Genomic DNA, 23,518 nt, shown 5'->3' with positions numbered 1-23,518 from the left:
GCTTTCATGGTAAAGACAATGGAACAAAGTAAAATCTTAAGGTTCGCAGAATTACACAAGCCACCGTTTGTTGATACTGGCGACGAAGCAAATGTTTGATAGCAGGTAGCAACCCAAACGAACAGCTGCATGCGACACAAGCAATGAAGCAAACTAATTTAAAAGCAACAGATTCATTGCTACTGCAAGCTCGCGAAGTGTCAAGAACTTTTATGAATGATGTTTATTGTTATTGCGTACCGTCAACCGACCGTTAAAGCATGTTTAAAGGTAAAATGCATGTTGTTCTCTCATGCCAATAAATACGGTAATTTCTACTGAACACTGTGCCAACTTCAAGGATATCAACCAGCTGACGAGGAATTGTTGTTAAAAGGAGAAAAAGCTGAAAGGAATTGTTGAACGATCATTTGTAGAAGTACTTGTAAAGCTGTAGTATGAGTTGATCGTTTTCATGTCTGTTCTTTTTGCTGCACACAGTAATTTACACAAGAGAAAATAGTAATTTTTCATGTGAATTCGAGGTTCCGAGGGGAAATAATATTGGGACATTTTTCATTAATGACGTCAACCCAAGTGTCGTGTGGGGTGTCATGGCTCTAGGTTAAAATGTCTAAGTAAAAATGTCTAACGGACAAAATGTCTAAAGCCAAAATATCTACATCCAAAATTTAGAAAGTCACAATGACTAAGGCGAAAATAAATATTGAACGAAATAACAATAGTTGGCAATGTGGGAATTTTGACAAAAACTTTGCAAGATGTCAACTTCTGTTATTGCATTCAACGGGGGATTCTCCCCCCTTGACCCCCCTCAGCGGGGGCTGCCGCCCCTCGACCCCGCTTTTTTATTTTTCCATGTTCTTCACAGCCTGCGGCGCTAACTATTTTATACAACTCCTAATATTATTCGCATTTGCGATGTTGTACTTGTTTTATATACTCGAATAGAAATGAATATAACAGGATGTAGTCGATATAGGGGTAGGGTAATCTCGCACACCACACAAATTCATGGTGTGCGAGATTCACCTCTAAGTGGTGAATCTCGCACAGTCATGACTTTTCGTTACATGTCGTAAAAGGACGCATACTATGATCGCGTGTGCGAGATTCCCCGACACCTCGATATACTCCATATACTCGGATATAGGCGATGTACTAGATGTACTTGGATATAGGCGATGTACTCGATATACTCGGATATAGACGACGTACTCGAATATAATCGGATATAGTCAATGTACTCCATATACTCGGATATAATTGATGTACTCGATATACTCGGATATAGTCGATGTACTCGATATAGTCGGATATAGGTGATGTACTCGATATACTCGGATATAATTGATGTATTCGATATACTCGGATATAGACGATATACTCGGATATAATCGATGAAGAACTCGATATACTCGGATATAGGCGATGTTCTCGATATACTCGGATGTAGTCGATATACTCAATTTACTTGAATACAATGAAAGGTAATCACATGTACTATTGAGCCGAATAGGGACTTATTGGGTTTAAAATTCATCCACATTGAAATATGTGCAGTTGAAGTTTTCAACCGAAAAGGACTGAGAACTTTCACTCTTCTTACAGAAGTTTCTCCAGGTACACGAAACGTACATGGTCGTGTGGGATGTCATTGGAAAGGTAATTTTATGTACTTTCGGGTCTTATGTGATTTGGATGAAATATGGGCACTTAAACATTTCAACTTCTATTTCATGGACCTTACGTATGGTAAACACTCTACATTTTAGAGTCTGAAAGGTTTGTCACACTTTCTTTATTTCTTGATAATTTGAGTGATTCTCAACTGATTTCCATTTTTATTATTCGACCGACAGGGAATGAAATTCGTGAGATGGGCTATAAAGGACCTCGCGGTCTGAAAATTTGTTTTGAAGTAAATAAGAGGAATCAACAATTTATGACAAAGCAAGACAAAGAGCTGCTTTGAGCAAGACCATTTTATGAAATTTTTGTTACAAGATGAGGCCTAGTAAAGAAATAGTCAAAGTCAATAAAGATCCTGGTAAACTGTAGTTCCATTGCTTGTTAGAGTCGATATAAATGAAATTCTTAGAAAATACCTGCGTTTACCCAAACAATAAAAACATTTTGATATTCAGCTAACAATTGCGTTCAAAATAGCCAGAAACGCGGCCTGTTAACCAAAAATTGAAGCGTCCGTCAGTTGATCCAAAATATACGAAAAATCATAGTTTTTCGCTCTGGACACCAACGGATCTGATAAAGGCAACAGTGTATTTACCTTAAGGCAGTATTAATATCGACTGCATGGCTTTTATTGTTTTTTACAGAACGTAATGTACATAAATCGTTAATAAATACATGAACACGGGCGTGTCAGTCAAACGTCGACGAAAACACGAAAGACTTAGAGTTTGATAAAGAAAAAATTTAAACGAATTAGAGATATGGCATCAATTCCTGATTACTGGCATTCCTAACCTGCAGACGCGGTGAACTTCGTAGTTTAACTGGCGTTAGCTTTTTGTTGCTTCGCTTGTTGGGCGATTTGGAGTGTGCTCGATGCTGATGTCGGGCTCTGCCACTGTTGTCGGGTGACGAAGCAATTTTCAATCGGCTCGCAAACCGTTGATTGAACTTATTATCCGCTTGATTTACCAGCTCATTGTCGAGAATCCGTTTCGATAGTCGGGGCGAATTTTTGTTCGGTGTCAATGCATTGCGTAGCTTCAATCTGCGATTGATGCCATGACTGTTACGATTACGGCGAGGCGTCGATCGTGGTGTTGATTTACGCGAATGTGATTTGTCAGCGCTTCGACCGTTGTCTCTTTTATTGCCGAGTGACGATTCGGTCGATTTTTTCGTTTTTTGTTGTTGGTGGTGGTGGTGTTGTTGTTGCGGTAGATCCGACGGATCATTGACCAACCCGTTGAAAAGTTTCGCCTTTGCAGCCACCATTCCAGCATTTTGACTTCTCAATCGAGCTATGGACGCTCTGCCGGTCTGTGGTTCGTGGCCGGTTATTTGCTGTGACTGCGGTTTGCTGATGAAACTTGGTCGTTGAGACATGCCTCGCGTAGACCCCTTTGCAACGGTTGCCGGTGTTCTCGGAACGACAGATCGTTTCGGCGGTAGCATGGGCGTTTTCATTTCGCCTAGCATTAGATGGGACACAAATCGTGGCGTTCCTTCCATGGAATTTCTCAGATTTCTCGTTGGTGTGACAGGTGGCTGCTGCATTTGTTCTCTAAAGAACTGTTCGCCGTTGGTCCAATTCTCGTTTTCCAATGCATCCGCGAAATTATTCTCGTCGATTTTCAATTCAGACTGTTGCAATCCATTCAGAAAAGATTCCTTCGGACTGGGATGTCGTAAACCGCTTTGAACGGAATTCGGACGACCGCGCTTCAGACTCATTTTCGGATAGAACAAGTGTTCGCTTTGGTTTTGATCATTCGCAGTGACATCTGTGGATACTTGCTTCTTGTTACCGAAATGCCACGACTGATTACGAGACAGTCGTACATTTTCCCGCGATCGACGTCTCATCGTACCGATTTTTCTAGCGCTGGGCGAGCGAATAATTTTGTTTTCGGCGCTTCGTATCTTCAATTCTTTTCCCATTTTCATGACCAACGAGTCAGTAGCCGATGCATTCATCAATTCCGTACCCTCCAGCGTCCGTTCGTATTTCGTCATTACATTTTCCAGGTTCGTTCCGTTGTTCGGATCCGTGTTCTCCGACAGCAACATTTCCGATTGAACTTTACCGAATTCCTGTGATATTCGACTTTCGATGGCCGACACCCGCTCCTTAATAGCCTCATACTCCACCTTCGGAACGCGAACGAAATTGTCGTCGTCATTCGTTTGCTGGAATTGAAGCGATTTCCTCTTCATTTTCGAATACGAATTTTCGATCGGCAGATCCAAATCCACCTGATTCGACGAGGTTGGCAGAATGGGCAGTGATACGATCGGCGACAATTGTATGGTACTGCCACCGGACATGTCATCATATTGCGAATGGACTTTCTTTTTGTTCCAGCCGGGACCGACCACGCTCCAGCGTCTTTCGATTTGAGGCAATTCGATGGAACTCTGTGAAACTGTGACTGGTTTGGTCCGTTTGCCGCCCAAACTTATGCGCGATCGTTTGGTGTCCCTGTTAAATAGTAGAGCAACGGTTTATCATGATGTAATGGCTACAAAAATGAAGTGAAAATAATTACTTGATGCATGGTGTGGACGGTAGAATGCTACCGTTTTCTGGTAGCAGGTTCATCACGTTCAATCTGAGAAGAGAAACAAATGAAAACAGCAAATCGGCATTGATGACGACCTGGAGACTTACCTCTTCTTTGCAGAAAAGGCACTTGATTCGGTGACCTTGCGTTTCTTTGCGGACTTCGATATGCACGGAGTAACCGGATTCAACTCATCGGATTTATCCAAATTTTCAGACGATCCCTTGGCACCGATCATTTTTCGTATGCCATTGAACATTCCTGAAACACAAAATTTACATCAGCAAGCTCGTCCCTTTAGCGCAATCGCTTCAGTCTCACTTGTTAACGATCCACTGCGCCTCTTTTTCTTCTTTTTGTCCAGAATCTCTGCATTTTGTTCGTCTGCAATGGCAGGCGCCTGATGACTGATTTTTTCGAGAATTGACCTCGGTACCAATCCGATGCGATTCGAGTTTCGTATCAACATTTCGATGATTTTGACGTGACAATTCAAGCGCTGGCCAATCATTTCCGTCAGTGGCATTATGCCCGGAGCGAATATTATCGCCAAATTTTCGATTGTCATCTTGTTCTCATCGGAGTGCGTGGAGATCGTATGCAAAAATTGCATAAAAAACATTAAAATGTTTAGGCTTAACGGCGGCAGCAGCAGGCAGGTCAACATCAGCACATCGACTTCGTTGGATTTGATGAGCAGCGATCGAAGAATGGTTTCTTGTAAGTTTCCCGGTGGCAGTAGGGGTTCGGGAAGTTCACGAAAAAATAGTTTCAAAACGTTGGCCACGTCGATGACATGATGGTTCTTTTCCAGACGAAATCCCGCATCCAAATGAGCCTGAAAATCAAAGCAAAAAAAAAATTTCATCAGCTGCTTTGACACTGCAATAAATTGACGCCGTGACCGGCTGAACTGCATCAAGTCATCAAGCGGTGTTTTCTGTTTCAATAATTTGCCTTAATTTATCGATCAAATGTTGGTTCCAAAGTTACCTTAATTTCACGTTGTCTTGCTGCTGAACCAGCCTTACGAAATAGTCCCTCTGTGGTGACTTGTTCGAGAATGCTTTGACAAGCATCTGATACGAAAACAGGAATTTGTGTTATTCCACCATTTGTTAAAACAACATCGGTTAATTCCAGTTGCGTTAGATGCGTGTTGAATATCTTCCGGTGATTAAGTTTATTCGCCTGAAACGTTAGTCGTAAGATAAGTTCAAAACATTGGAAAAACAAATTTTTGTCAATTTTTCGATTTAAATTTTTCGGATTCGAAACTGTCAAAAAACACAAACCTGAGCCTTTTGATGATGGATTTTGTCTCGTCTGTACTTAATTCCGTAAATTTCGCGCAATTCACTTGTTACGACGGCTGAAAGCTCAGCCCGGTTTGCTATTTCAGCAATTAACATTTTTATTTCCGTTTTCTGTGAGCAATAATGAATTTACTTTTCAAACAAAAAACTCAAAACTAACAAATCAACACTGAAACGAGAAAATCGTTTTTTCTTGCTTCTTCTTACTTTAACCAAACGTGTGGATCGGACTACTGAAAGCATATGCATTTGACACTTGACTTTATTTTTCTCACTGTCAGAGTCGCCTATGTTTGGTGTCGAATGTGTCGAATTTTACTGAGCCATATTGTCGGTCTTCATGACATTTAGCGTCAAGGGGCAATAGACTGTTATGATCAGAGCGAGAAAACCGTATTTTCTTCTCTTTCAACGTGTTACGTTGAGAGCGAGAGGACCGAAGACCAGTTCATTATAACTTGCCATGGGGTACTTGTCAAAATATCTCAAAATATTTCATCATAACACTCTATACAGCAACAGCTATGTTATAGGAACATTAATTTATCTGATTCGACTATAGAGTCGTGCGAACCGTAGCGTTTTTTTTAAAACTCTAACATAGAGTGACTCTATGGATCCGAAGTCTAATTAGAAATTCATTTGAAACTGACCCGACGAATTTGGAGCCAATCTTCCCGTCAGAGCTCGAGTCGCAAATTCGTAAACGAAAAATTTTACCCTTGATTTCTTGCAAATACTTCAATAAGTCCGTTCCATCGAACTGTAAAAACGATTTTTAACAATCCGTGACAATGGGTGACGTTTTGACAGCCGAAATATTCTTGGAACAGACCTATAAGCTACTATTCAAGTACTTTAAAGTCTAAGTGGATTACAAAAGTAAAACGCATTGAACGTAGGCTTTGTAGGTGTATAGGTGAAACGCATCCTATTTTTTAGTCCTTTAAGAGTTGATGGAAACTATATTTTTGTACATTATTGTGTATGTCTTAAATGCTGTTTCTTGCGTCAAAACGCAACCAAAAAAGCAGTAAAGTAGGTTACAGTGCATGCTGCGAAAATGATTCATTACATGGGGGAACAATTTTGAGATACGAGCAACTCACAAGTGTGTGTTTAAGCGCCAAGGTTTGAAAACTGTTATTTTGACAAGGGTAGAGTTTGCATATCCGAGCCGAAGGCGAGGTATGTAACTACCCGCGTCAAAATAACAGTTTTCAAACCGAGGCGCTTAAACACACACGCGTGAGTTGCGAGTTTCAAAATTGTTTCCCCAAGTAATGAATCATGGCAGCAGCTTGCACTGTATTCTATTTTATTGCTTGTCCAAGCGAAAATTGATTCTTACATATCAATTCCTTAACGCAGTAACAACGAATCTAGTATACCGCCGAACCCTCCGAAATTGGCTCACACGTCTACGAAGAAAAAAATCCCGAAAACAACACTAATGTTATGTTGGTATTGTTTACAGCAGTAATCTCAATACACGTCACAACGGTCACAACAGTCGGCTTGTCACTGAATTGTTTTTCCGTTTCAGGATAATGCATTAATTTTGTTGTTTTCGTTATTTAGAATAAAAATTTTGCAGTGAAGTGAAGTGAATAATGTCTAACATAAGCAAAGTGTTTAGTGTTCTCGAATATAAGTGAAAAATACGCAACTAAAAGTGTTTGCCATGTGTTCATTACAAACATTGAATTTATTGCTGGAGCAAAAAATGGTTGACACTTTCAGTTTTGTGATTTTCTTTTCGAAATAATTCAAATGCTTTTGCGACATTCAACTCACGCCACTGGAAAATTTGTGTTCAAAAACACAAAACATCAATAATTATTTTCTTTTTTTCTGTTGGAAGGCATTAAATATTTCAGATGATGCATTCTCCTTCATCTGGCTGCACCCCTCGTTTTACGTGAATGACTGTGCACCCCGCGAAAATAGAGATTCCTTGACGATAGTGTCACACAAATATCCCTCATGTAATCGACCATTTTCGCAGGGGCCAAATTGATATGTAAGAATCAATTTTCGCTTGGGGCAAGCAATAAAAAAATTTTGCACTCATCATCATCAAGACGAAAAATTTCACGAAAATTTACTCAATATTTATTAGCCACCCGAACAACAAACATTCAAACCACATCGTAAAAATAGCGAGCATGAGGAACTCTGTACGTACGCTAATAAAATAAACCACACTCTTAAATGAAAAGCATACACTTCTACATCAAAAGCTTTCTCACGGTTGAATCGCATATAAAATCAAAAGCTCTCAGATAACTGTTTATTAGAAGGGTAGTGAAAGAATGATCTTAGTCTCGAACCACACTTTCAAAAATCCGATAGAAACAGGGAGAAGAATGAAATATAATTAATAACTGAAGCTCACACTCTTGAGAAATGATTCTTGTATCTGATTGTATATACTGTTAAAATTTGAAAGTTTGGTTTCACAATAATTTCATCTTTAAATTTTAGCCAAGACAGCAACCGAAATAAGTATTGATAAGGAAATCGTCGCGAAATATGTCAGGCAATTTCTAGAATGAATAGTTATTTCATTGGCGATAGTGTTTATTAGCAGTAATAGTATGTTACAGCTGAATGAAGTATATAACGAGACTATGGCTTGTCCGAGTGGTAGTACATTTCGAGTTATATACTTCATGTAGCTTTATTATATTTTAGTATACTCGCGAGAGTGCCTTGGTGCAAACGTCAAGTAATATTCCTTCTGTATTATGTGATGTTCATTCCTTGTTATGTATCGTCATTACGTTCACACCAATACTCTCGCACGTATAGTAAAAGTATATTTTCGTAACAAGTGACGAAAAGTAGGACTTTCCGCTGCCTTTCTTGCGAAAAACTTTGTACATAACTCGATGATAAATTCTTTTTTAGGCATACGGTGTGTATTGTCACACTCCTGCCTACAGTCTCGATTAGCAATTTACATGTCGAGTGCCTAAAAAAGCATTTATCCCTCGGTGTCATCAATAACTATTTAGAGCGTTCATTTCAAAGCTTGTTTAGTTTAGTCAAAAAAGCCTTTAAAGGGGGAAAGTGACGCAAGAAATTGTGGAATTTACTTGCAAAATATCATTTGCACCACAAGTGGGTCAATTCAGATAAATGATAAATTTGGTCGATTTGGTACGCCTGCGGCTGGGGATGCGCTTGTGAAGGCTATTGTTTTTGTTTTGTATGAGAGAGAAGTCTCAATTTGACATCTACTTTTGATGCATTGGATTGAAATTTGCATGCAATTTTGTATAAAATGCTCAATATGCAACTAATATGTCGTCAATATACGCATTCTATCTTAGCTGTAGGTGCAACTTTACTAATATTACCACTTAAATGTCAAAGTACCACGAGTACCAGTCGTACCAGTCGTACCAGTACAGTGTTTTAGAAGACAACAGTCTCTTCCAAGGTCGTTCAAAATGTCAATCGTCATCCACAGAGAAGCCAACACAACCTCACTTTGAAGTTTTAACGAACAAATTTGTTAAAGTTGCGGTTATGATTGCTTCTGTGGATGACGGTCGGTTGTTTTCGGCCTGTCAAAATTCGTTTTTACCGTACGATGGAAGAAACCTATATGGTATAAGAAACTCGATCCAAACACTGACGATTAATGAACATGAAGAGCATGACAGTTTTTCAAATTTTCATTTGACAGTTTGATTTCTCAAACAAATAAATAAAACCAAAAAAATTCCGTAACGGAACCTTTTTCATTTTTATGCAAACATGACTGAGGTTGTAAAAGTCTTAATCCGAGAGCGGATCACATCCAACTCAGACCAAGGCAGTGCAATTCGGCACTGTGATCTAGTAAAAAATGTAATGAAAACAAAAGAAACGTTTATGTTGTGGCGTTGAATGACACTGTGCCATTGTTTTCAGAGAATTTTCGTGGAGGATCGACCGTTCACTGTAGGGAAAGTATTCAGATCTACAGCGACACAGGAAGATGTATATGCTTCCATTGAACCATTGGTTCAGAAATTCCTTCAGGGCTATTCGTGCAATGTTATGGCTTACGGGCAAAGTGGAACAGGCAAGTTCTTTGTGTTCATTTCAATGAGTTTGGAAACCTGAAGTCGTTCCAGACCATATAGTCTGAAAAGTGTTTTTTTTTGGGATCTATGGATCACTAGAATGGACAACCTTGGTTTCGGTTGGGATAATATGCAAGCTATATCCAGCAGCAATAATTGAAATTATGACCGAACTGTGTGGTTAGAGCTCATAATTTCGTTTTTCTCTTTATTTTGCAGGCAAGTCCTTTACCATGGGACTGCAATCTGACGTAAGTGTAAATTCATTGTAGTCGCAATGACGAGATTGTTTACTGACGAAGGATGAAACAATTTTAGAATTTCGAAAACTCAAGCTGTGGAATAGTTCCTCGAGCGCTACGAGAAATAATGGAATTCACCAGCATCCCGGACAACGAAACGACGGTTGAGATTTCGTTTTTCGAAATCTACAACGAAAAAGTATTCGATTTGTTGTCGGACAAGACTGATGAACACATAAATACAAAAGGTAACACCTTGGTATATTTGACGAACAAGTCGTCTGACAAATCGAACTTTGGGAATTGTTCTTAGGCTCAAAATTCACCGGTGGTGTGAAACGGCCATTACGGAGTTTATTCGACGCCGAGCTAGTACTGATCGAAGGTATGAAGTGGCACTTATAATTTGATTACATGTTTTCCAGTCAGTTCTTATGTGGGGTCTCTCTTTGGCTAGGTAATAAAAATCGGCGCACCCGACCGACAGCAATGAATACAAACAGTTCACGATCGCACGGTATCGTAGTCATTTACCGAAAGACGAAAGATTCGTCATCCACATTCCACATGGTCGACCTGGCCGGATCTGAGGGCGTTCGTCGCACCGGTCATAAAGGTGAAGCACTGGCTGAAGGATCGCACATTAATCGTGGACTGCTGGGAATTGGTAACATATTCAAAGCGTTGTCGGATGGCAGCTGTCGGGTTCCATATCGGGACACTGTCTTGGGTTCAGTTTTGCAAGGTAAATGTGACTTTGTTATGCTGATGAGCTGGGGATGATAAAGCATCTTCGATTTCAGATTCACTGAATTTGAACGGTTTTTCGACGCTGGTCATTTGCATTAGTGCGATGCGAAATGATGTTAGCGAAACCATTAATTCGCTCACCTTTGCACAGAGAGTGATGAACATGAAAATCAATCCGAAAATACAATACACTGTGCCGGACAGCAAGGTAAGTTGATTAATTGAAAGGAGTTGGAATTCTATTCAGATTCCAGCCATTGAACTCATAAGCGTTTGGAACTGTAGGGAATATTCTAGACGCCGAGCCCACGGGTTTCGTCGTCCATCATTGGACTTGCGCAAGATGCAAACCATTTTTCATCCAACTCTCCAATTTGCTCTGAAAATCGATCATCTGGAACTTTGGTCACAGACCAAAGTCAAGTTTTTCACTTTTTCCAAAGTTTTTTCATTTTATTTTGAAAACGTGGACTGCATAGAGTAGAAATACCCAAAAACGGGACGAAAATATCTGAAAGGTTTTTTTTTGTGAGGGTGGGAATGGTCCAATGTCATTCTACTCGAAAATTTGCAGTTTTTTTCGCCATCTGAAGCTGTTCCAGACCATCATTGTCTGAAAAGTGGGGTTTCGGTGCGTCTTTCGCGATCCCATGATGTACTCGTCGATATCGTTCCCGCTGGCATCTCCCACATTTAAATAATTAAAATTTCCAGAAAAAACCGAAGAAAGACGAATCCTTCAGCATCTTGAATCAAGAGAATTTTGAGACTCCGATCGCCATGAAACGACCACTTGCATCTTCAACTGCACAGCGATCAAAATTTCGACCGTACGTATCGAATAACCTTCGAACAATAAAGATGTAAATTCAGCTCGAAATTTTTATCAAATTTTATTCAAGGAATCTACACAAAATCACAGAACTACAAGCCCCCATCGCATTGACCAGTCGACCCATTAATCCACAGCTGCTTGATCTACAAAATTCTCAATTGATGTGAGTCGCTGCTTGATAAGCATTTTGTGAATTAGCTTGAATGTAAACATTTCATCGAAATCGAACAGGGAAAGTCCAACCGTCAAGCAATGCTTCGACGCAATGAAACGAACTCTGCAGAAGAGAAATATTCGAATAAATTCGATAAACTTCTCCGAGATTGAAGGAACATTAACATCAGATAGTGATAGCGGTGAGCTCAATTCAACGGTTATTCAACGGTTACCAATGGAAGCGGAGGAAGTCAAGGACCCAGTTACTAAGTGAGTATTGAATTAAACGATTTACCAACGGTGCACGAAACACTATCGGCTCATTATCCTCCTGCTAAAAATTATTCGTTTACTGTGCACAGTTCATCCGAATATATGACCAAGGAGGAATGTATTCGATTGTTGGAAGCACGATTTGCGAATTTGACCGGAATGATACCACTACCACAGCTATCACATCAGGAACGCGATTCTGCTATTTTTGATATTGACGAGGTCAGCCATATCCAACATAACAGTGACGAAGACGATGCTGGCTCAATCGGAAGCCCTGTAACAGATCAGCGAATGTCATTCGATTTCAAAGTTCCTGAAGTGCCGTTGGCACGAATATCCACATATAAACGTCTAAGTCACCGACCGCAGCAAAGTGAACAAGAATCAACCGTTCCTACGGATAGACGGCGAAGTATTCGATTGCAGCAAGATGTTGAGCAACCACATATCGATAGCTATTCCACTGACAGACGGCGCAGCGTTCGAATACAGCAGTCTGAAGAACAGCCAGATATCGATACCATTTCTACGGACAGACGACGCAGTGTTAGAGTTCGAGAAAACGTAGAGCAATCGGTTATTGACACCGTCCCTACGGATAGACGACGCAGTGTTCGAATTCTGCAAAACGCAGAAAAACGAAAATCAATTGCACCACAACTGCCATCACCACCTGCACCTAAACGACGTCGGACAACGATCAGTAAAAAAGCACGCCGAGAGAGCAACATTGGTACTGAAGATTCTTTTGTCCTTAAAGCGAAGCCTGATTGTAACTTTCTTTCTATTAAGGCGAAATCGTATCCAAAGCGGATCATTGCAAAAACGTCCTGAACCTGTTGAATAAGGGCGATATGAAAGGCATCCAGGTACTGCCACAGATTGGCATGAAAACAGCTTACTGCATAATAACGCACAGGTACGGTTGCCACTGGTCTAAATATTGTCCTACCTCTTTGTTCAATAATGTCATTGCAGATCGCTCAACGGCAAATTCAAGAGTTTCGAAGAAGTGGCAGCGGCTCCTTTTTGGCGTGGTAAAGGTTGGGAGCGGTTTGAAAAGGTAAGTAATGGAATTAAGAGTGATATCGCCAAATCTTCAGGTGATTGGGAAACAAGCGGTCTCCGATTTTAATGAGTGATAGCTCGTTGGATTCGTCTTTCAATTCTAGGAAACACGTGTCTTTCACTTTTTCTTAAAAAAATTTGTTTTCTGTGAAAAGCGCTCAAAAGTGAAGACATGCCAGAGGGTACCGAAAACAGTTTTTCAGCAATAATTCAAGAAAAAATTATTTTAAATGGTTGTAATGTTGTACGATTGTCGGCCTTGAAAAGACCTACAGGTAGAGTATACGCACCGCTTGGTGCTAGTTGATCCACTAGAGTTATGACTAGAAATATAGTGAATGTTCGGAGAGTCCGCCTTCTCTGCAGCTTCGATGTACCACGGAACTGAGTATGGGGTGTTGTAGCTGGCCTCACCCACTATCGTTGCACATATAAATGAACCCAGTACTTTTGGGCTGCAAGCCTACAGAAGTCTTTAAAAAAAAGTTGGTGCCAAAATGTAGATTGTTTCCTTCTTTCTGAGGGCCCAACTGCCAGAAGAGCATCTGGAACGGTACTTCTTCAATCATTTTTTATTGTCTACTATTCTTTCACCTTATCAATAGAAAAACGCTTCGCTATGTCGCGAATATATCAGATCCACTATTGGTAATATCAAGAGAAAAATCATTAAAGTTTTCTCCGAGGATTTTAGTCAAATAAAGTGTTTGCGTATAGCAAATAACCTCAGGACTACGGAACAGTAATTAGTTTTTCAATTGGACCAATATTTGCTACGTGACAGGAGTTTGGAAAACCCACTTGATCGTATCGTTTTTCCAAACTCCTGTCGCGTAGCAAATATTGGTCCAATTGAAAAACTAATTACTGTTCCGGACTCCTGAGGTCATTTGCTATACGCTAACACTTTATTTGACTAAAATCCTGCGAGAAAAATTTAATAATTTTTCACAAGAATTACTAACACTGGATATGTTGTAACGACCTATATTCGAGTCAAAGTGAAGCGTATACGGTAAGGGAATAGTAGACGATACAAAATTACTCACGTAGAACCGTTCCAGACGCTGTTCTGGCAGTTGGGCCCTCAGACAGAAGGAAACAATCTACATTTTGGCACCAACTTTTTTTTCAAGACTTCTGTAGGCTTGCAGCCCAAAAGAACTGGGTTCATTTATATGTGCAACGATAGTGGGTGAGGCCAGCTACAACACCCCATACTCAGCTACGTGGTACATCGAAGCTGCAGAAAAGGCGGACTCTCCGAACATTCGCTATATTTCTAGTCATAACTCTAGTGGATCAACTAGCACCAAGCGGTGCGTATACTCCACCTGTAGGTCTTTTCAAGGCCGACAATCGTACAACATTACAACAATTTAAAAAAAAAATTTCTTGAGTTATTGCCGAAAAACTGTTTTCGGTACCCTCTGACATGTCTTCACTTTTGAGCGCTTTTCAAAGAAAACAATTTTTTTAAAAAAAAAGTGAAAGACACGTGTTTCCTAGAATTGAAAGACGAATCCAACGAGCTATCACTCATTAAAATCGGAGACCGCTTGTTTCCAAAGTTAAAAAAATCACCTGAAGATTTGGCGATATCACTCTTAACGAGTAGAGGATGTAGGACGGTTTTTTTAACAACCTAATTACATCCACAACCGCACTGGTAATGTGACACATAGTAAGCAATTGATGTTTTATTTCCAGGCCAACAACCTGTGTTAATTCATCCATTCTCAATGTCAGCTACCGATTCACTATGTGCATCAAATCATCAAAAGATGAGAGAGAGAGAGAGAGAAAAAAAAACTTTGCAAGTTTTCTGTATATTTTATAAGAAGCTTTAACTTAATGAGCTTTGTAGGTAATGTTTGCTATGATGCTACAACCCCCACAACGAAGTTTGTAAATATTTTGTCCGTCACAATTTCATTAAGATTTTTCTTGACGATAAAGTTCACATTTCATTATTGGATTCATGCGATGAATTTCGATCCCCAAAAAAACTGTTTTAAAATTCAATGTAGAAAATAAGTTTTAAAAAATCCGAAATCAACCACCAAATCGCATAATTGACGACTACATCTTACGATTTTTTATGGCAAAAAAATGATTGCGAAATTTCAAAAAAATAAATTTTTAATGAAGTGCAAAAAAAACTCGTTTACTTAATACAAATAGAGACTGCCGACAGAGCGTCGATTAAATCTTTGTGCCACCGAGAATTGAAATACGACTCTTTTCAGCACTCATTTTAGTGTTGTAAAGTGACTTATTTCAGCACCCGTTTGATGTGATATTACAACACTCAAAGCAGTGTTGATATGGAATTTGTATGAGTTGTTACAGCATTCGTTTGAGAAAATGCAAAGCAATGTGATCGATCAAATTTGAAGAGTGATTGTTTACAATGAAAATTATGATTTTTTGTGCTCTTGTCTATTTCAATTCTCGGTTGGCACAAAGCATGATGTGTTACACGTATTGTAATGAGATTTCTTCAGCACACGACCCAATTTTCCTTACTCGCTCCGCTCGTAAGGAAAACTTGGGTCTAGTGCTGAAAAAATCAACATTACAATACTTGTAACACAACATACTATTATCGTACTTATCGTCATCAAGGCAAAGCGCCAGAGTGTGAGAAAACGCCAAAGTGAGAAAATACGGTTTTGCTTCACTAGGGAGGAAATAGGGCCATTGATCCTAAGCCGAAAGCGCTAGTGAAAAGTCTTCTCCTCGCTCGTAAAGTAAAACGCCATACTGTACACGTGAATGAATTTGATATCTCGTATCACGATGAGTAAACGTACCTCGGGCTGAATTACTTCCCTGGTACATTAATCTACTATCAATTGCTGGATAAAGACGGAAGTACGCAATAAACCTCTTTCGAATTTTTGATAGTTTCCTCAGGATCAAACAAAACGTCTTTCCTTCACCTTTCGTAAAAGGATCGACTCGTAGGATCGAACCAAATCATCAACATTTTTGGTCGTTTTGTTAAGAGTCAATTCGCCAATTTTTCGACCACTTGGAAAACAAGCTATCTCCTATATTGTTGAGTTATAGCTCATTCGATTCGTCGTTCAATTCTAGCGAACGGGTGTCTGCCATTTTTTACAAAAAAAAATCCAGTTTGGGTGTAATGTGTGTACATGTCATATGATGTCAAGGAGTGGTGAATACAATTTTTAAGCAATATTTTGAGGAAGGAGGAACCCAAAAAGTTAAAACTTTGTAGGATTGTTGGCCTGTCCACGGCCGACAATTTGAGCCCACACTGACCTCCGCACTCACCACCCATTCCAGCCATCAGTCAAAGTATGGTCAACTTTCAAAGAGTGTTGTATCTCTGCAACATCATTGTTCTGAGGAGCTGACTACATATTATGGTAGCTAACCTCAGCCACCATCACATATCAAAATTTGACCTCAGATGTTTTGTGTTGCACGATTTGCGGACCATTTGAAAAAAAGTTGACCTTTACGGCTGGAATAAAAGAGTAAATTTGAACCAAATTCTCGTCCAAAATAGTTTTTTTTATTAGTAACGTGTCTGGGACAATTCTAGCCCATAACTGATCGATTGCGAGGGACTCTTTCTGAAAAAACACTATTTTTTAACATTTTGCTCATAGTCGGGAAGTCACTTTGACTGTAGGGAAATGGTGTAGCGATGCAGAGTGAACATAGTCTATATTTAAAACATTGCTAGGCACCGCAGTGAGCTGGATCGCATCTTACTACATTGTTCGAGCGATAACAAGAAAAGCAGCAGCACCTAAGAATCGACTGTAAGTCACAGAAATAATAAACCAAAGATTCGAGAGTTTCGTTGAATTATCAAGTGTTTATTACTGGTGGCTTTACAAATTTTCATTGGATGAATATTCGCGGTGTGCTGATACCTCGTATATACCTCGTCCCATCTTGTCGCATGTAGAAATTTTCATTTATTTTATGGCCAGGTTTGAAACGCAACTGAGCCATGTCATATAAACCGTAGTGTCGGAATAGCAACACATCGCAAGGTATCAACGGTCTATAAAGGATGATGATGATGAGCCAGCAACTCATACTCTTCGTCCATGTTACCAAATTACAAGTAAAATGATAAAAATCTACTCACCCGGAGTGTGTAAAAGCTTCGAGGTCATGGAATGAAACTAACAAACTAACGAAAAATCATATGGAGTGTTTAGTGTTCGCAGCGAATTTCATGTTTGTTTTATGTCGAAATGACAATTATTAGCAAATGTAATCTCGATGCTGAACGTCTGCACCGATCACAAACGGATCTCCGTCCCGTGGTACGACCCCTTCAACGAAACCAAGTGGAAGCGAACTATTGTTTTCGATTGCCCCCACAAAACTCTCTACGAACGGAATATCCATATTGTCATACGAAAGAAACCAGTCTATCTGCTGACCGAAAATCTTCTTTTCTGCATATATGCCAAACTCGTGCTTTATGGCAGGTAGCCCGCTCAGTTGTCCCACGATGGGAGAATGCATATTAAAGTCTCCGTTGCTCTATAATAGCAATTTATGTATATATGAACAGTTAGTTTTTCACTCACTACGAGCAGTGGGGAACGAAGAGCAGTGGCGAAAAAAGAGCATGTTGGGATCAATGATACCATTGCATTCAATATAACTTAGATTCAATCATGTAGGCGAGTTTTACTTAGTGGAAAATTATTTCATTCTCAATATCTCAATATCTCAGTTTGAATGGACGTGTTTAAATCAGTTAGAATCAACCTCTGCCAATAGAGCAGTGGGGAATGAAGAGCAGGTAGGAATGAAGAGCAGTGAGTGATATAATAGCGTTTTATCCATCAATTATTCAACTTACTTGGCGAATCTTTATATGACCGTATTCGTGTAGAACAACGGAAATTATGTCAATTTTTGCTACGAGCTGTAACAAATGCGTGTCACCCTTGAAGTTATCGATTTTTTGGCGAAAGTGATCAGCGTTAATGAAAATTTCATGGAAACCAGCAAATCCACGAACCATTGCAGCGGCAGACTCAACCAACGTCACTTTGACTTTAGTCTGCTCATATTCTATGTCAGTCAGTTCATGAACGGGTTGGCCGAAATCTGCAAGACATTCATCAATCTTGCCGTTTATCTGAAATGAAACATACAAATCGGTAGAATCAATGGACTTTGTTTTCGTTGTGAAACTTTATCTTTATGTGAATACGACCAAAATGCCACACCGAGAAAACGTTGCTGGGTCTGATATAAATCAGAAATGGACTGACAAGGAAAAAACAATCTGAATGAAACGTAACCTGTCATTGGATGGAAATAAAGTCGGGGACTCGATAGCTGAATGCAATGTGCACTAAATGAAGTTGACGATCGATCTAGAATGCTAACTGAACTCTGATAATAACAGTGGCGTGCGTGTCGGCGCATTCACACAATCTATAGCTACCTGTCTATGACTCATCACTTTTTCAGCTAACTCGACCCACTTTCGCTCGTCGTCGAACAAAACATTTTTTATTTTCATGCAGTTATTTCGTACTACATGGAAGCTGAAGACCTCAACATTCATGATTCTCTTTGTAATGTGTGTTAAAAATATTTGTTTTGCGACGACGTCTGGGTTATCAGTTGATGCCGTGATTAGTTCCGTAATTAGCTCGAAGGCTTTTTTCGGTAACAGTGTAGTGTTGTGATAAGTTCTGCAAATGTTGACGATGATCGCCGCACTAAGGTTCCTAATATTGAAAATCGTTAAAACTATCGTATAACACAGGTCACAATTGAATACTAACATCACCGATTGAGTTTTGTTGGAGTAGGGTAACGGTATGGGAGTCCAGTTTTTATTTTCTTCAACCAGTTTCGATATGTCAATCAATCTGCCACTTGCACTTTGATATGATGGAACAAACTCTTCCAAATAAAAATTCTTTATCGCTGTTGCCATGATCAGTAAGAAATCATAAGCTTTTCGACACAACGTATGAAGAAGATGCTAGTTTGTTTGCCAATGAAAATGTAAACAAAAAAGAGATCAGCTGTTATTGAATCATTGAACGATTTCAACATCAATGACAGCTGATCTCTCTTCCGTTCTGAATGATATAATCGAAAATCTCAGGTCGAAATCTGCAATGAAAGTAAATAGATAGGTATGGCCAAACGTTTAAATTTGTTCTAGCCGGAGCACATACGGATTTGCATGGCGCCACCTCGAACGAACTCATTTCTAGTGCAAATTTCCAAGGTTCTGAAAGAACAGGTTAAGACACCCACGAGGGCGGCTGACACACAAATTTTGACAAATAGATGCTATTTATTGAACATACTCATTAAAGATTGTTTGAAATGCCAACTTGAAGAAAAAAAATAGTTTTTATCAGGTTGACATTTCAAACAATCTGTATTGAGTATGGTCAATAAATAGCATCTATTTGTCAAAATTTGTGTGTCACTGCAAGCCGCGCCGCAGCCGAGCCGGTGCCAAAAACACGGCTCAAGCCGGCTTGAAACGGCTGGAAAATGAAATAAAGATTTCGAAAGGTGAATGGGTGAAATAATTTTGAAAACCGAGATTCCTGTTGATCCTAAGCAGCTCAAGTACTTTTTCAATTTTTTTTTCAAAATTTTGAAAATTTTCTTGAATTCTCCAGAATGGTATATTACGTCCTCGCTTCTAAGTTTGTTGTTTTGGCAAGTATGACCTTTGCGGAACGAGCCGAAGGCGCACAATCAGTTAATTCACAAATTTGACAAAACTTTATCGATCTTTGCGAATTTTCTCGATTTTTTTTCTTTTCAATTTTTACTTGATTTTCGTGAGCTTTCGATTTCTTCTCGAAAACCATTTTCTTAATGAGTTAAATGAGTGTACCGGAGCATGATTTTCCATTTAGTTCAAGTTTTGAGGCAATAAAACTTGACGTGTTAGTGAACCTTAGACTTAGAGACTTGCTTGTAACAAGACCAGTTCCACTTGCACTTTGAACAACCTAATCTACCTACATTTTCGCTTTCCGTACAATTTCATTTTCATGCTTACTAGTTCATTTTCCATGAATTTATCTAAACGTTTTTATTTTGAAAAAAAGTTAAAAGGAACCTCCAGCCGAGGTTTCTTCGTCGGCGCTCATGCCTGGCCCCGACACATGAAAACATCATTTACATTAATTTTGTTGGAAAGGTGCATCCATATCGGTCGTCATTGATTCACTCAAACAAACTATAAAACAATTGAAAATCCAGAATTTGATTGCAAAAATGGCTGATGTATTGGAACTAGATAATACCGAAGAGTTCGAAGTAGACGATGATGGAGATCGTAAGTTCTAAATTAGCCGAAGAAAGCACTTAACCTAACCTTAATGTCATCATCGAAATCACAACTTAATTTTGAGTTTATCAACAATAAAATGAATCGGAACATGCAGTGGCAATGGATCTGATAGCGATGCATTACGTTTGTCGGTGGTTAATTGTTTTCAGTCGCATCCATTCTTTTTCGCGGCATATTATGTGGGTCGAAAGATTTATAAACATAGAAGTAAGGTGTACAACTCATCATTTCGTTTATTAAAAATTCTAACTTAAAGCCACTGAATCCGGTCAATCGTTTAAATTGTTTTCGCTCCGTCCCATATCGTCGCCCCGTCCACATAGGTCATTTTGTAGAAATTGCCGGAATCAATTTTCCCTTGGACTTCCGATTCGGATTCCGGTGGCATTTCAATTTTGTAATGCTGTCCGTTCGAATCGATGAGAATTTTCGATTCCAACTGATCATTTTGGCCACCATCGACACCCTCTTCCGTTAAGATAATGTCCGACAGTTCCGTTATCATCGAACTGCTTTCCACTTCTTGCGTTCCAGAATCGCGAATGCCTTTGTTGCGTTCGTGTATCTGATTGTGTCGCTTCAATCCATTTGAGTCGTAGAATTTTTTCGAACAATGCTTCAAAAAATCGACGCACCGGTTACAATTACACCATTCGCCGATAGTCATCCAAAAATAGACAGAGAATTACCTGACAATGGTACGGGGTTTCACCGGTATGAAGACGTTGGTGTACGGTTAAATTACCGCGCAATGCAAAACTTTTGTCGCACACCTTGCGCACAAGTTTCTTTACGCCTTAGATAAAATCCCTGTTTGGTATGGAAAAGTAATCGCACGGCTAAAAGTTTTTTTTTAATCTTCATGAAATTTGGAACATAGGTGGCGCTGGGATTTCCATCATGAACCGAGTAGAGGGAACACAAAAATACTATGGGGAACTAATATAATAAACAAGTTGTTGTTGTTAGTTCTATTCCATATATCAGAATGAATTTATTAACAGAAACATCGGTATATATTGGTTACAATTTCATCAATGAATAGTTGATAAATGAGGATACTACGATATGAATTTGAATTGAATGTTTTCACAAGTGTGAGTGTAATCACCACAATACAAAAGATTTCCTCCAAAAACTTAAAAGTCAATTCGCAGAAACTTCGAACAGTCGGGATTCAAGCCGAAGGCGATACAAACGAACTATGGCTCAAATGAAATCTTGTTGGGCTGTTATGACTCTTACAAAAAATTTCTCCGAAGTGGTCGTGAAATCATTTTTTTATCAATAATTCCAACGATGACATAAAGCACTATCCATTGATACCCCACTCGACCATAGCCATTAAATTTTGGAAAATCGTTGAACTTTGACGTTCCCCAAATAACGTTTTTTCGAGTGACTTCCTCAAGCTGACTTCCTCAAGCTGACTTCCTCTAGATGATAATTAATAAAACTAAAGTGATACAGCCGGAAGATGTGTCGTAGCTAGTAGCAGAGCTGTGGTCATAGATCTTTATTGTAGAGGCCAGACTGGCAAAATAGACCAAAATTCTAAGATTTTCATAATTTTTTTGAAAATAGTAAATTGAGCTCAAAATTGTTTTTCTGGTCTATCTGATAAGGGATCTTCCTATTATATCGATTCTGTCTAACCAACGCACTTCAAACAAAGGTGCTTCGAGTGACAGCTGCCAAATAGAGTACTACTTTGTATGAAAAATGTTTCCAGATTTTGTTACAGTGCAAAAATTTGCTCGATACACTGTCCTGTTTCAGTATCCTATTTAGAGTACCACTCATGTTTGAAGTGCGTTGGTCTAACCAAAATACGTGAATTGTAAAAATTGATATTTCTCGATACATTGCACTATATCCACATGGAACTGCAATTTTTTGTAAATATATGTGAGTTGGTGAAACAGGAACAAATCAATTTTAATTCAATTTACTATTTTCAAAAAATTTTAGAATTTTGGCCTCTACAAAAAAGATCTATGACACATCTTCCAGCTGTATCACGTTAGTTTTACTAACTATCATCTAGTAAAACTGAAAAGAGGAAAATTCTCTCGAAAAATCGTTATTAGGGGAACGTCAAAGTTCAACGATTTTCCAAAAATTTGATGGGTTGAGGAACATTGCGAAAAATCAACTCCATTTCTTTCTGTGACAGAGCTGCTCTTCAAAAATTTCAGTTCTTTCGAGGTTTTTCACCTGTTCTGGCGGCTGGGTCATCGGCGTTTGTTGGTCAACAATATTCCCCTCATCGACCTTCATATGCGTATACAATTTGACATTATTCAAATCTTGCATGTTGGAGTTATTGATAAAAATCAATTTTCACGACCACTTCGGAGAAAATTTTTCTAAGAGCCATGACAGCCCAACAAGATTTTTTTGGGAAAAACGTTGTTCCACGAAATTCACAGAATGGAATGGCGATTCATTTGAGCCATAGCTCGTTTGGATCGAAGTCGGCTTGAATCCCGATTCCATATAAGTTCTCCGAAGTTTTGGCGAATTGACTCTTAAGTTTTCGTATTGGCGCTAATATATCACGTAGCCCATGGCGCTGGAAACGATAATCCGGCCCTGCCTCACTTGATATCACTTGTTTTGGATGTAAGAGATAAGGGTTTTTGAACTGATTACAGAAAAGATATTCATATTCACGCCGTCAGTCCGCTCAATATTTGAAATTTTGCAACGCATCGGGGGCGATTTAACGTTCAGGAAAAAGTCATGACTGCCAATGTAAAAAAAAATCCAAATTCTTTTGTTAACGTGATCCATTGTTTACATTCAATTTCATTCATATTGGGAATAATGGATTCGTTAATATCCCTTTCATCGATAATTTTGTATTTTAATAATAATCACAATCTTTTTAAAAGAGGAGAAAATTCTTTTAAATCGAAAAATGTGAAAGAGGTTGCATTCGACGGAAATCTCAAAATAATCAGAGGAGTGAATGCTTCTATGAAACAACGTACATATGCCGTTGAAGTACATATGATTGCTCCTTTTAACTATAGACATAGCTTCCTTAAGCTAACTTATTTCTTAGATACGCCTGTCTGATGATTAAGAAGTTGAGACTGCTCAATGCGAATGTCCTCGAGGGCTAGAGATCTGCCACCATATTGCGGCAACTTTGTTGGCCCCTTATTACGAAATTTCAAAGAC

At 39.1% G+C, this 23,518-nt stretch overlaps 3 protein-coding genes and 1 long non-coding RNA gene across 8 annotated transcripts; 2 read left to right on the top strand and 2 right to left on the bottom strand.

The window, feature by feature from the left end:
• Positions 1–2,330: 2,330 nt before the first annotated feature.
• LOC119067005 lies at positions 2,331–5,851 on the bottom strand. The gene is made up of 6 exons (XM_037169732.1): positions 5,555–5,851; positions 5,253–5,450; positions 4,581–5,097; positions 4,367–4,520; positions 4,245–4,307; positions 2,331–4,177 (listed from the first exon to the last, which is right to left on the bottom strand). The coding sequence occupies exons 1-6, from the start codon at positions 5,669–5,671 to the stop codon at positions 2,449–2,451; spliced, it is 2,778 nt and encodes a 925-aa protein (XP_037025627.1). The 5' UTR covers positions 5,672–5,851; the 3' UTR covers positions 2,331–2,448.
• A 3,400-nt stretch (positions 5,852–9,251) lies between these two features.
• On the top strand, positions 9,252–15,113 carry LOC119066994 (kinesin-like protein Nod). 3 transcript variants are annotated; one of them, XM_037169720.1, is made up of 15 exons: positions 9,252–9,436; positions 9,500–9,653; positions 9,874–9,905; positions 9,973–10,144; positions 10,210–10,281; positions 10,354–10,641; positions 10,700–10,854; positions 11,361–11,476; positions 11,549–11,644; positions 11,713–11,907; positions 12,000–12,007; positions 12,074–12,646; positions 12,706–12,832; positions 12,892–12,976; positions 14,692–15,113. In XM_037169720.1, exons 1-15 carry the CDS (start codon positions 9,344–9,346, stop codon positions 14,707–14,709), a joined length of 2,184 nt encoding a protein of 727 aa, XP_037025615.1. In that variant the 5' UTR covers positions 9,252–9,343; the 3' UTR covers positions 14,710–15,113. The 3 variants fall into 3 exon arrangements, with proteins under 3 accessions (XP_037025615.1, XP_037025616.1, XP_037025614.1); XM_037169721.1 differs by having other exon boundaries at positions 12,000–12,343; positions 12,428–12,646; XM_037169719.1 differs by having other exon boundaries at positions 12,000–12,646.
• A 910-nt stretch (positions 15,114–16,023) lies between these two features.
• Positions 16,024–19,102, bottom strand: LOC119067014. 3 transcript variants are annotated; one of them, XR_005085841.1, is made up of 5 exons: positions 18,786–19,100; positions 18,440–18,728; positions 17,846–18,127; positions 17,117–17,520; positions 16,938–17,029 (listed from the first exon to the last, which is right to left on the bottom strand). XR_005085841.1 is itself a non-coding variant. In XM_037169740.1 (4 exons), exons 1-4 carry the CDS (start codon positions 18,938–18,940, stop codon positions 16,472–16,474), a joined length of 732 nt encoding a protein of 243 aa, XP_037025635.1. In that variant the 5' UTR covers positions 18,941–19,102; the 3' UTR covers positions 16,024–16,471. The 3 variants fall into 3 exon arrangements, 2 of the variants coding, with proteins under 2 accessions (XP_037025635.1, XP_037025634.1); XM_037169740.1 differs by lacking the exons at positions 16,938–17,029; positions 17,117–17,520 and adding an exon at positions 16,024–16,477 and having other exon boundaries at positions 18,786–19,102; XM_037169739.1 differs by lacking the exon at positions 16,938–17,029 and having other exon boundaries at positions 17,073–17,520.
• On the top strand, positions 17,669–18,159 carry LOC119067015. The gene is made up of 2 exons (XR_005085842.1): positions 17,669–17,801; positions 17,879–18,159. It is a non-coding gene; the product is annotated as an uncharacterized LOC119067015 (long non-coding RNA).
• Positions 19,103–23,518: the final 4,416 nt, after the last annotated feature.

The sequence above is a fragment of the Bradysia coprophila genome, assembly GCF_014529535.1.
Source record: "Bradysia coprophila strain Holo2 chromosome X unlocalized genomic scaffold, BU_Bcop_v1 contig_117, whole genome shotgun sequence".
Lineage (NCBI taxonomy): Eukaryota > Metazoa > Arthropoda > Insecta > Diptera > Sciaridae > Bradysia > Bradysia coprophila.
This window is presented reverse-complemented; position numbering and strand designations above follow the sequence as displayed.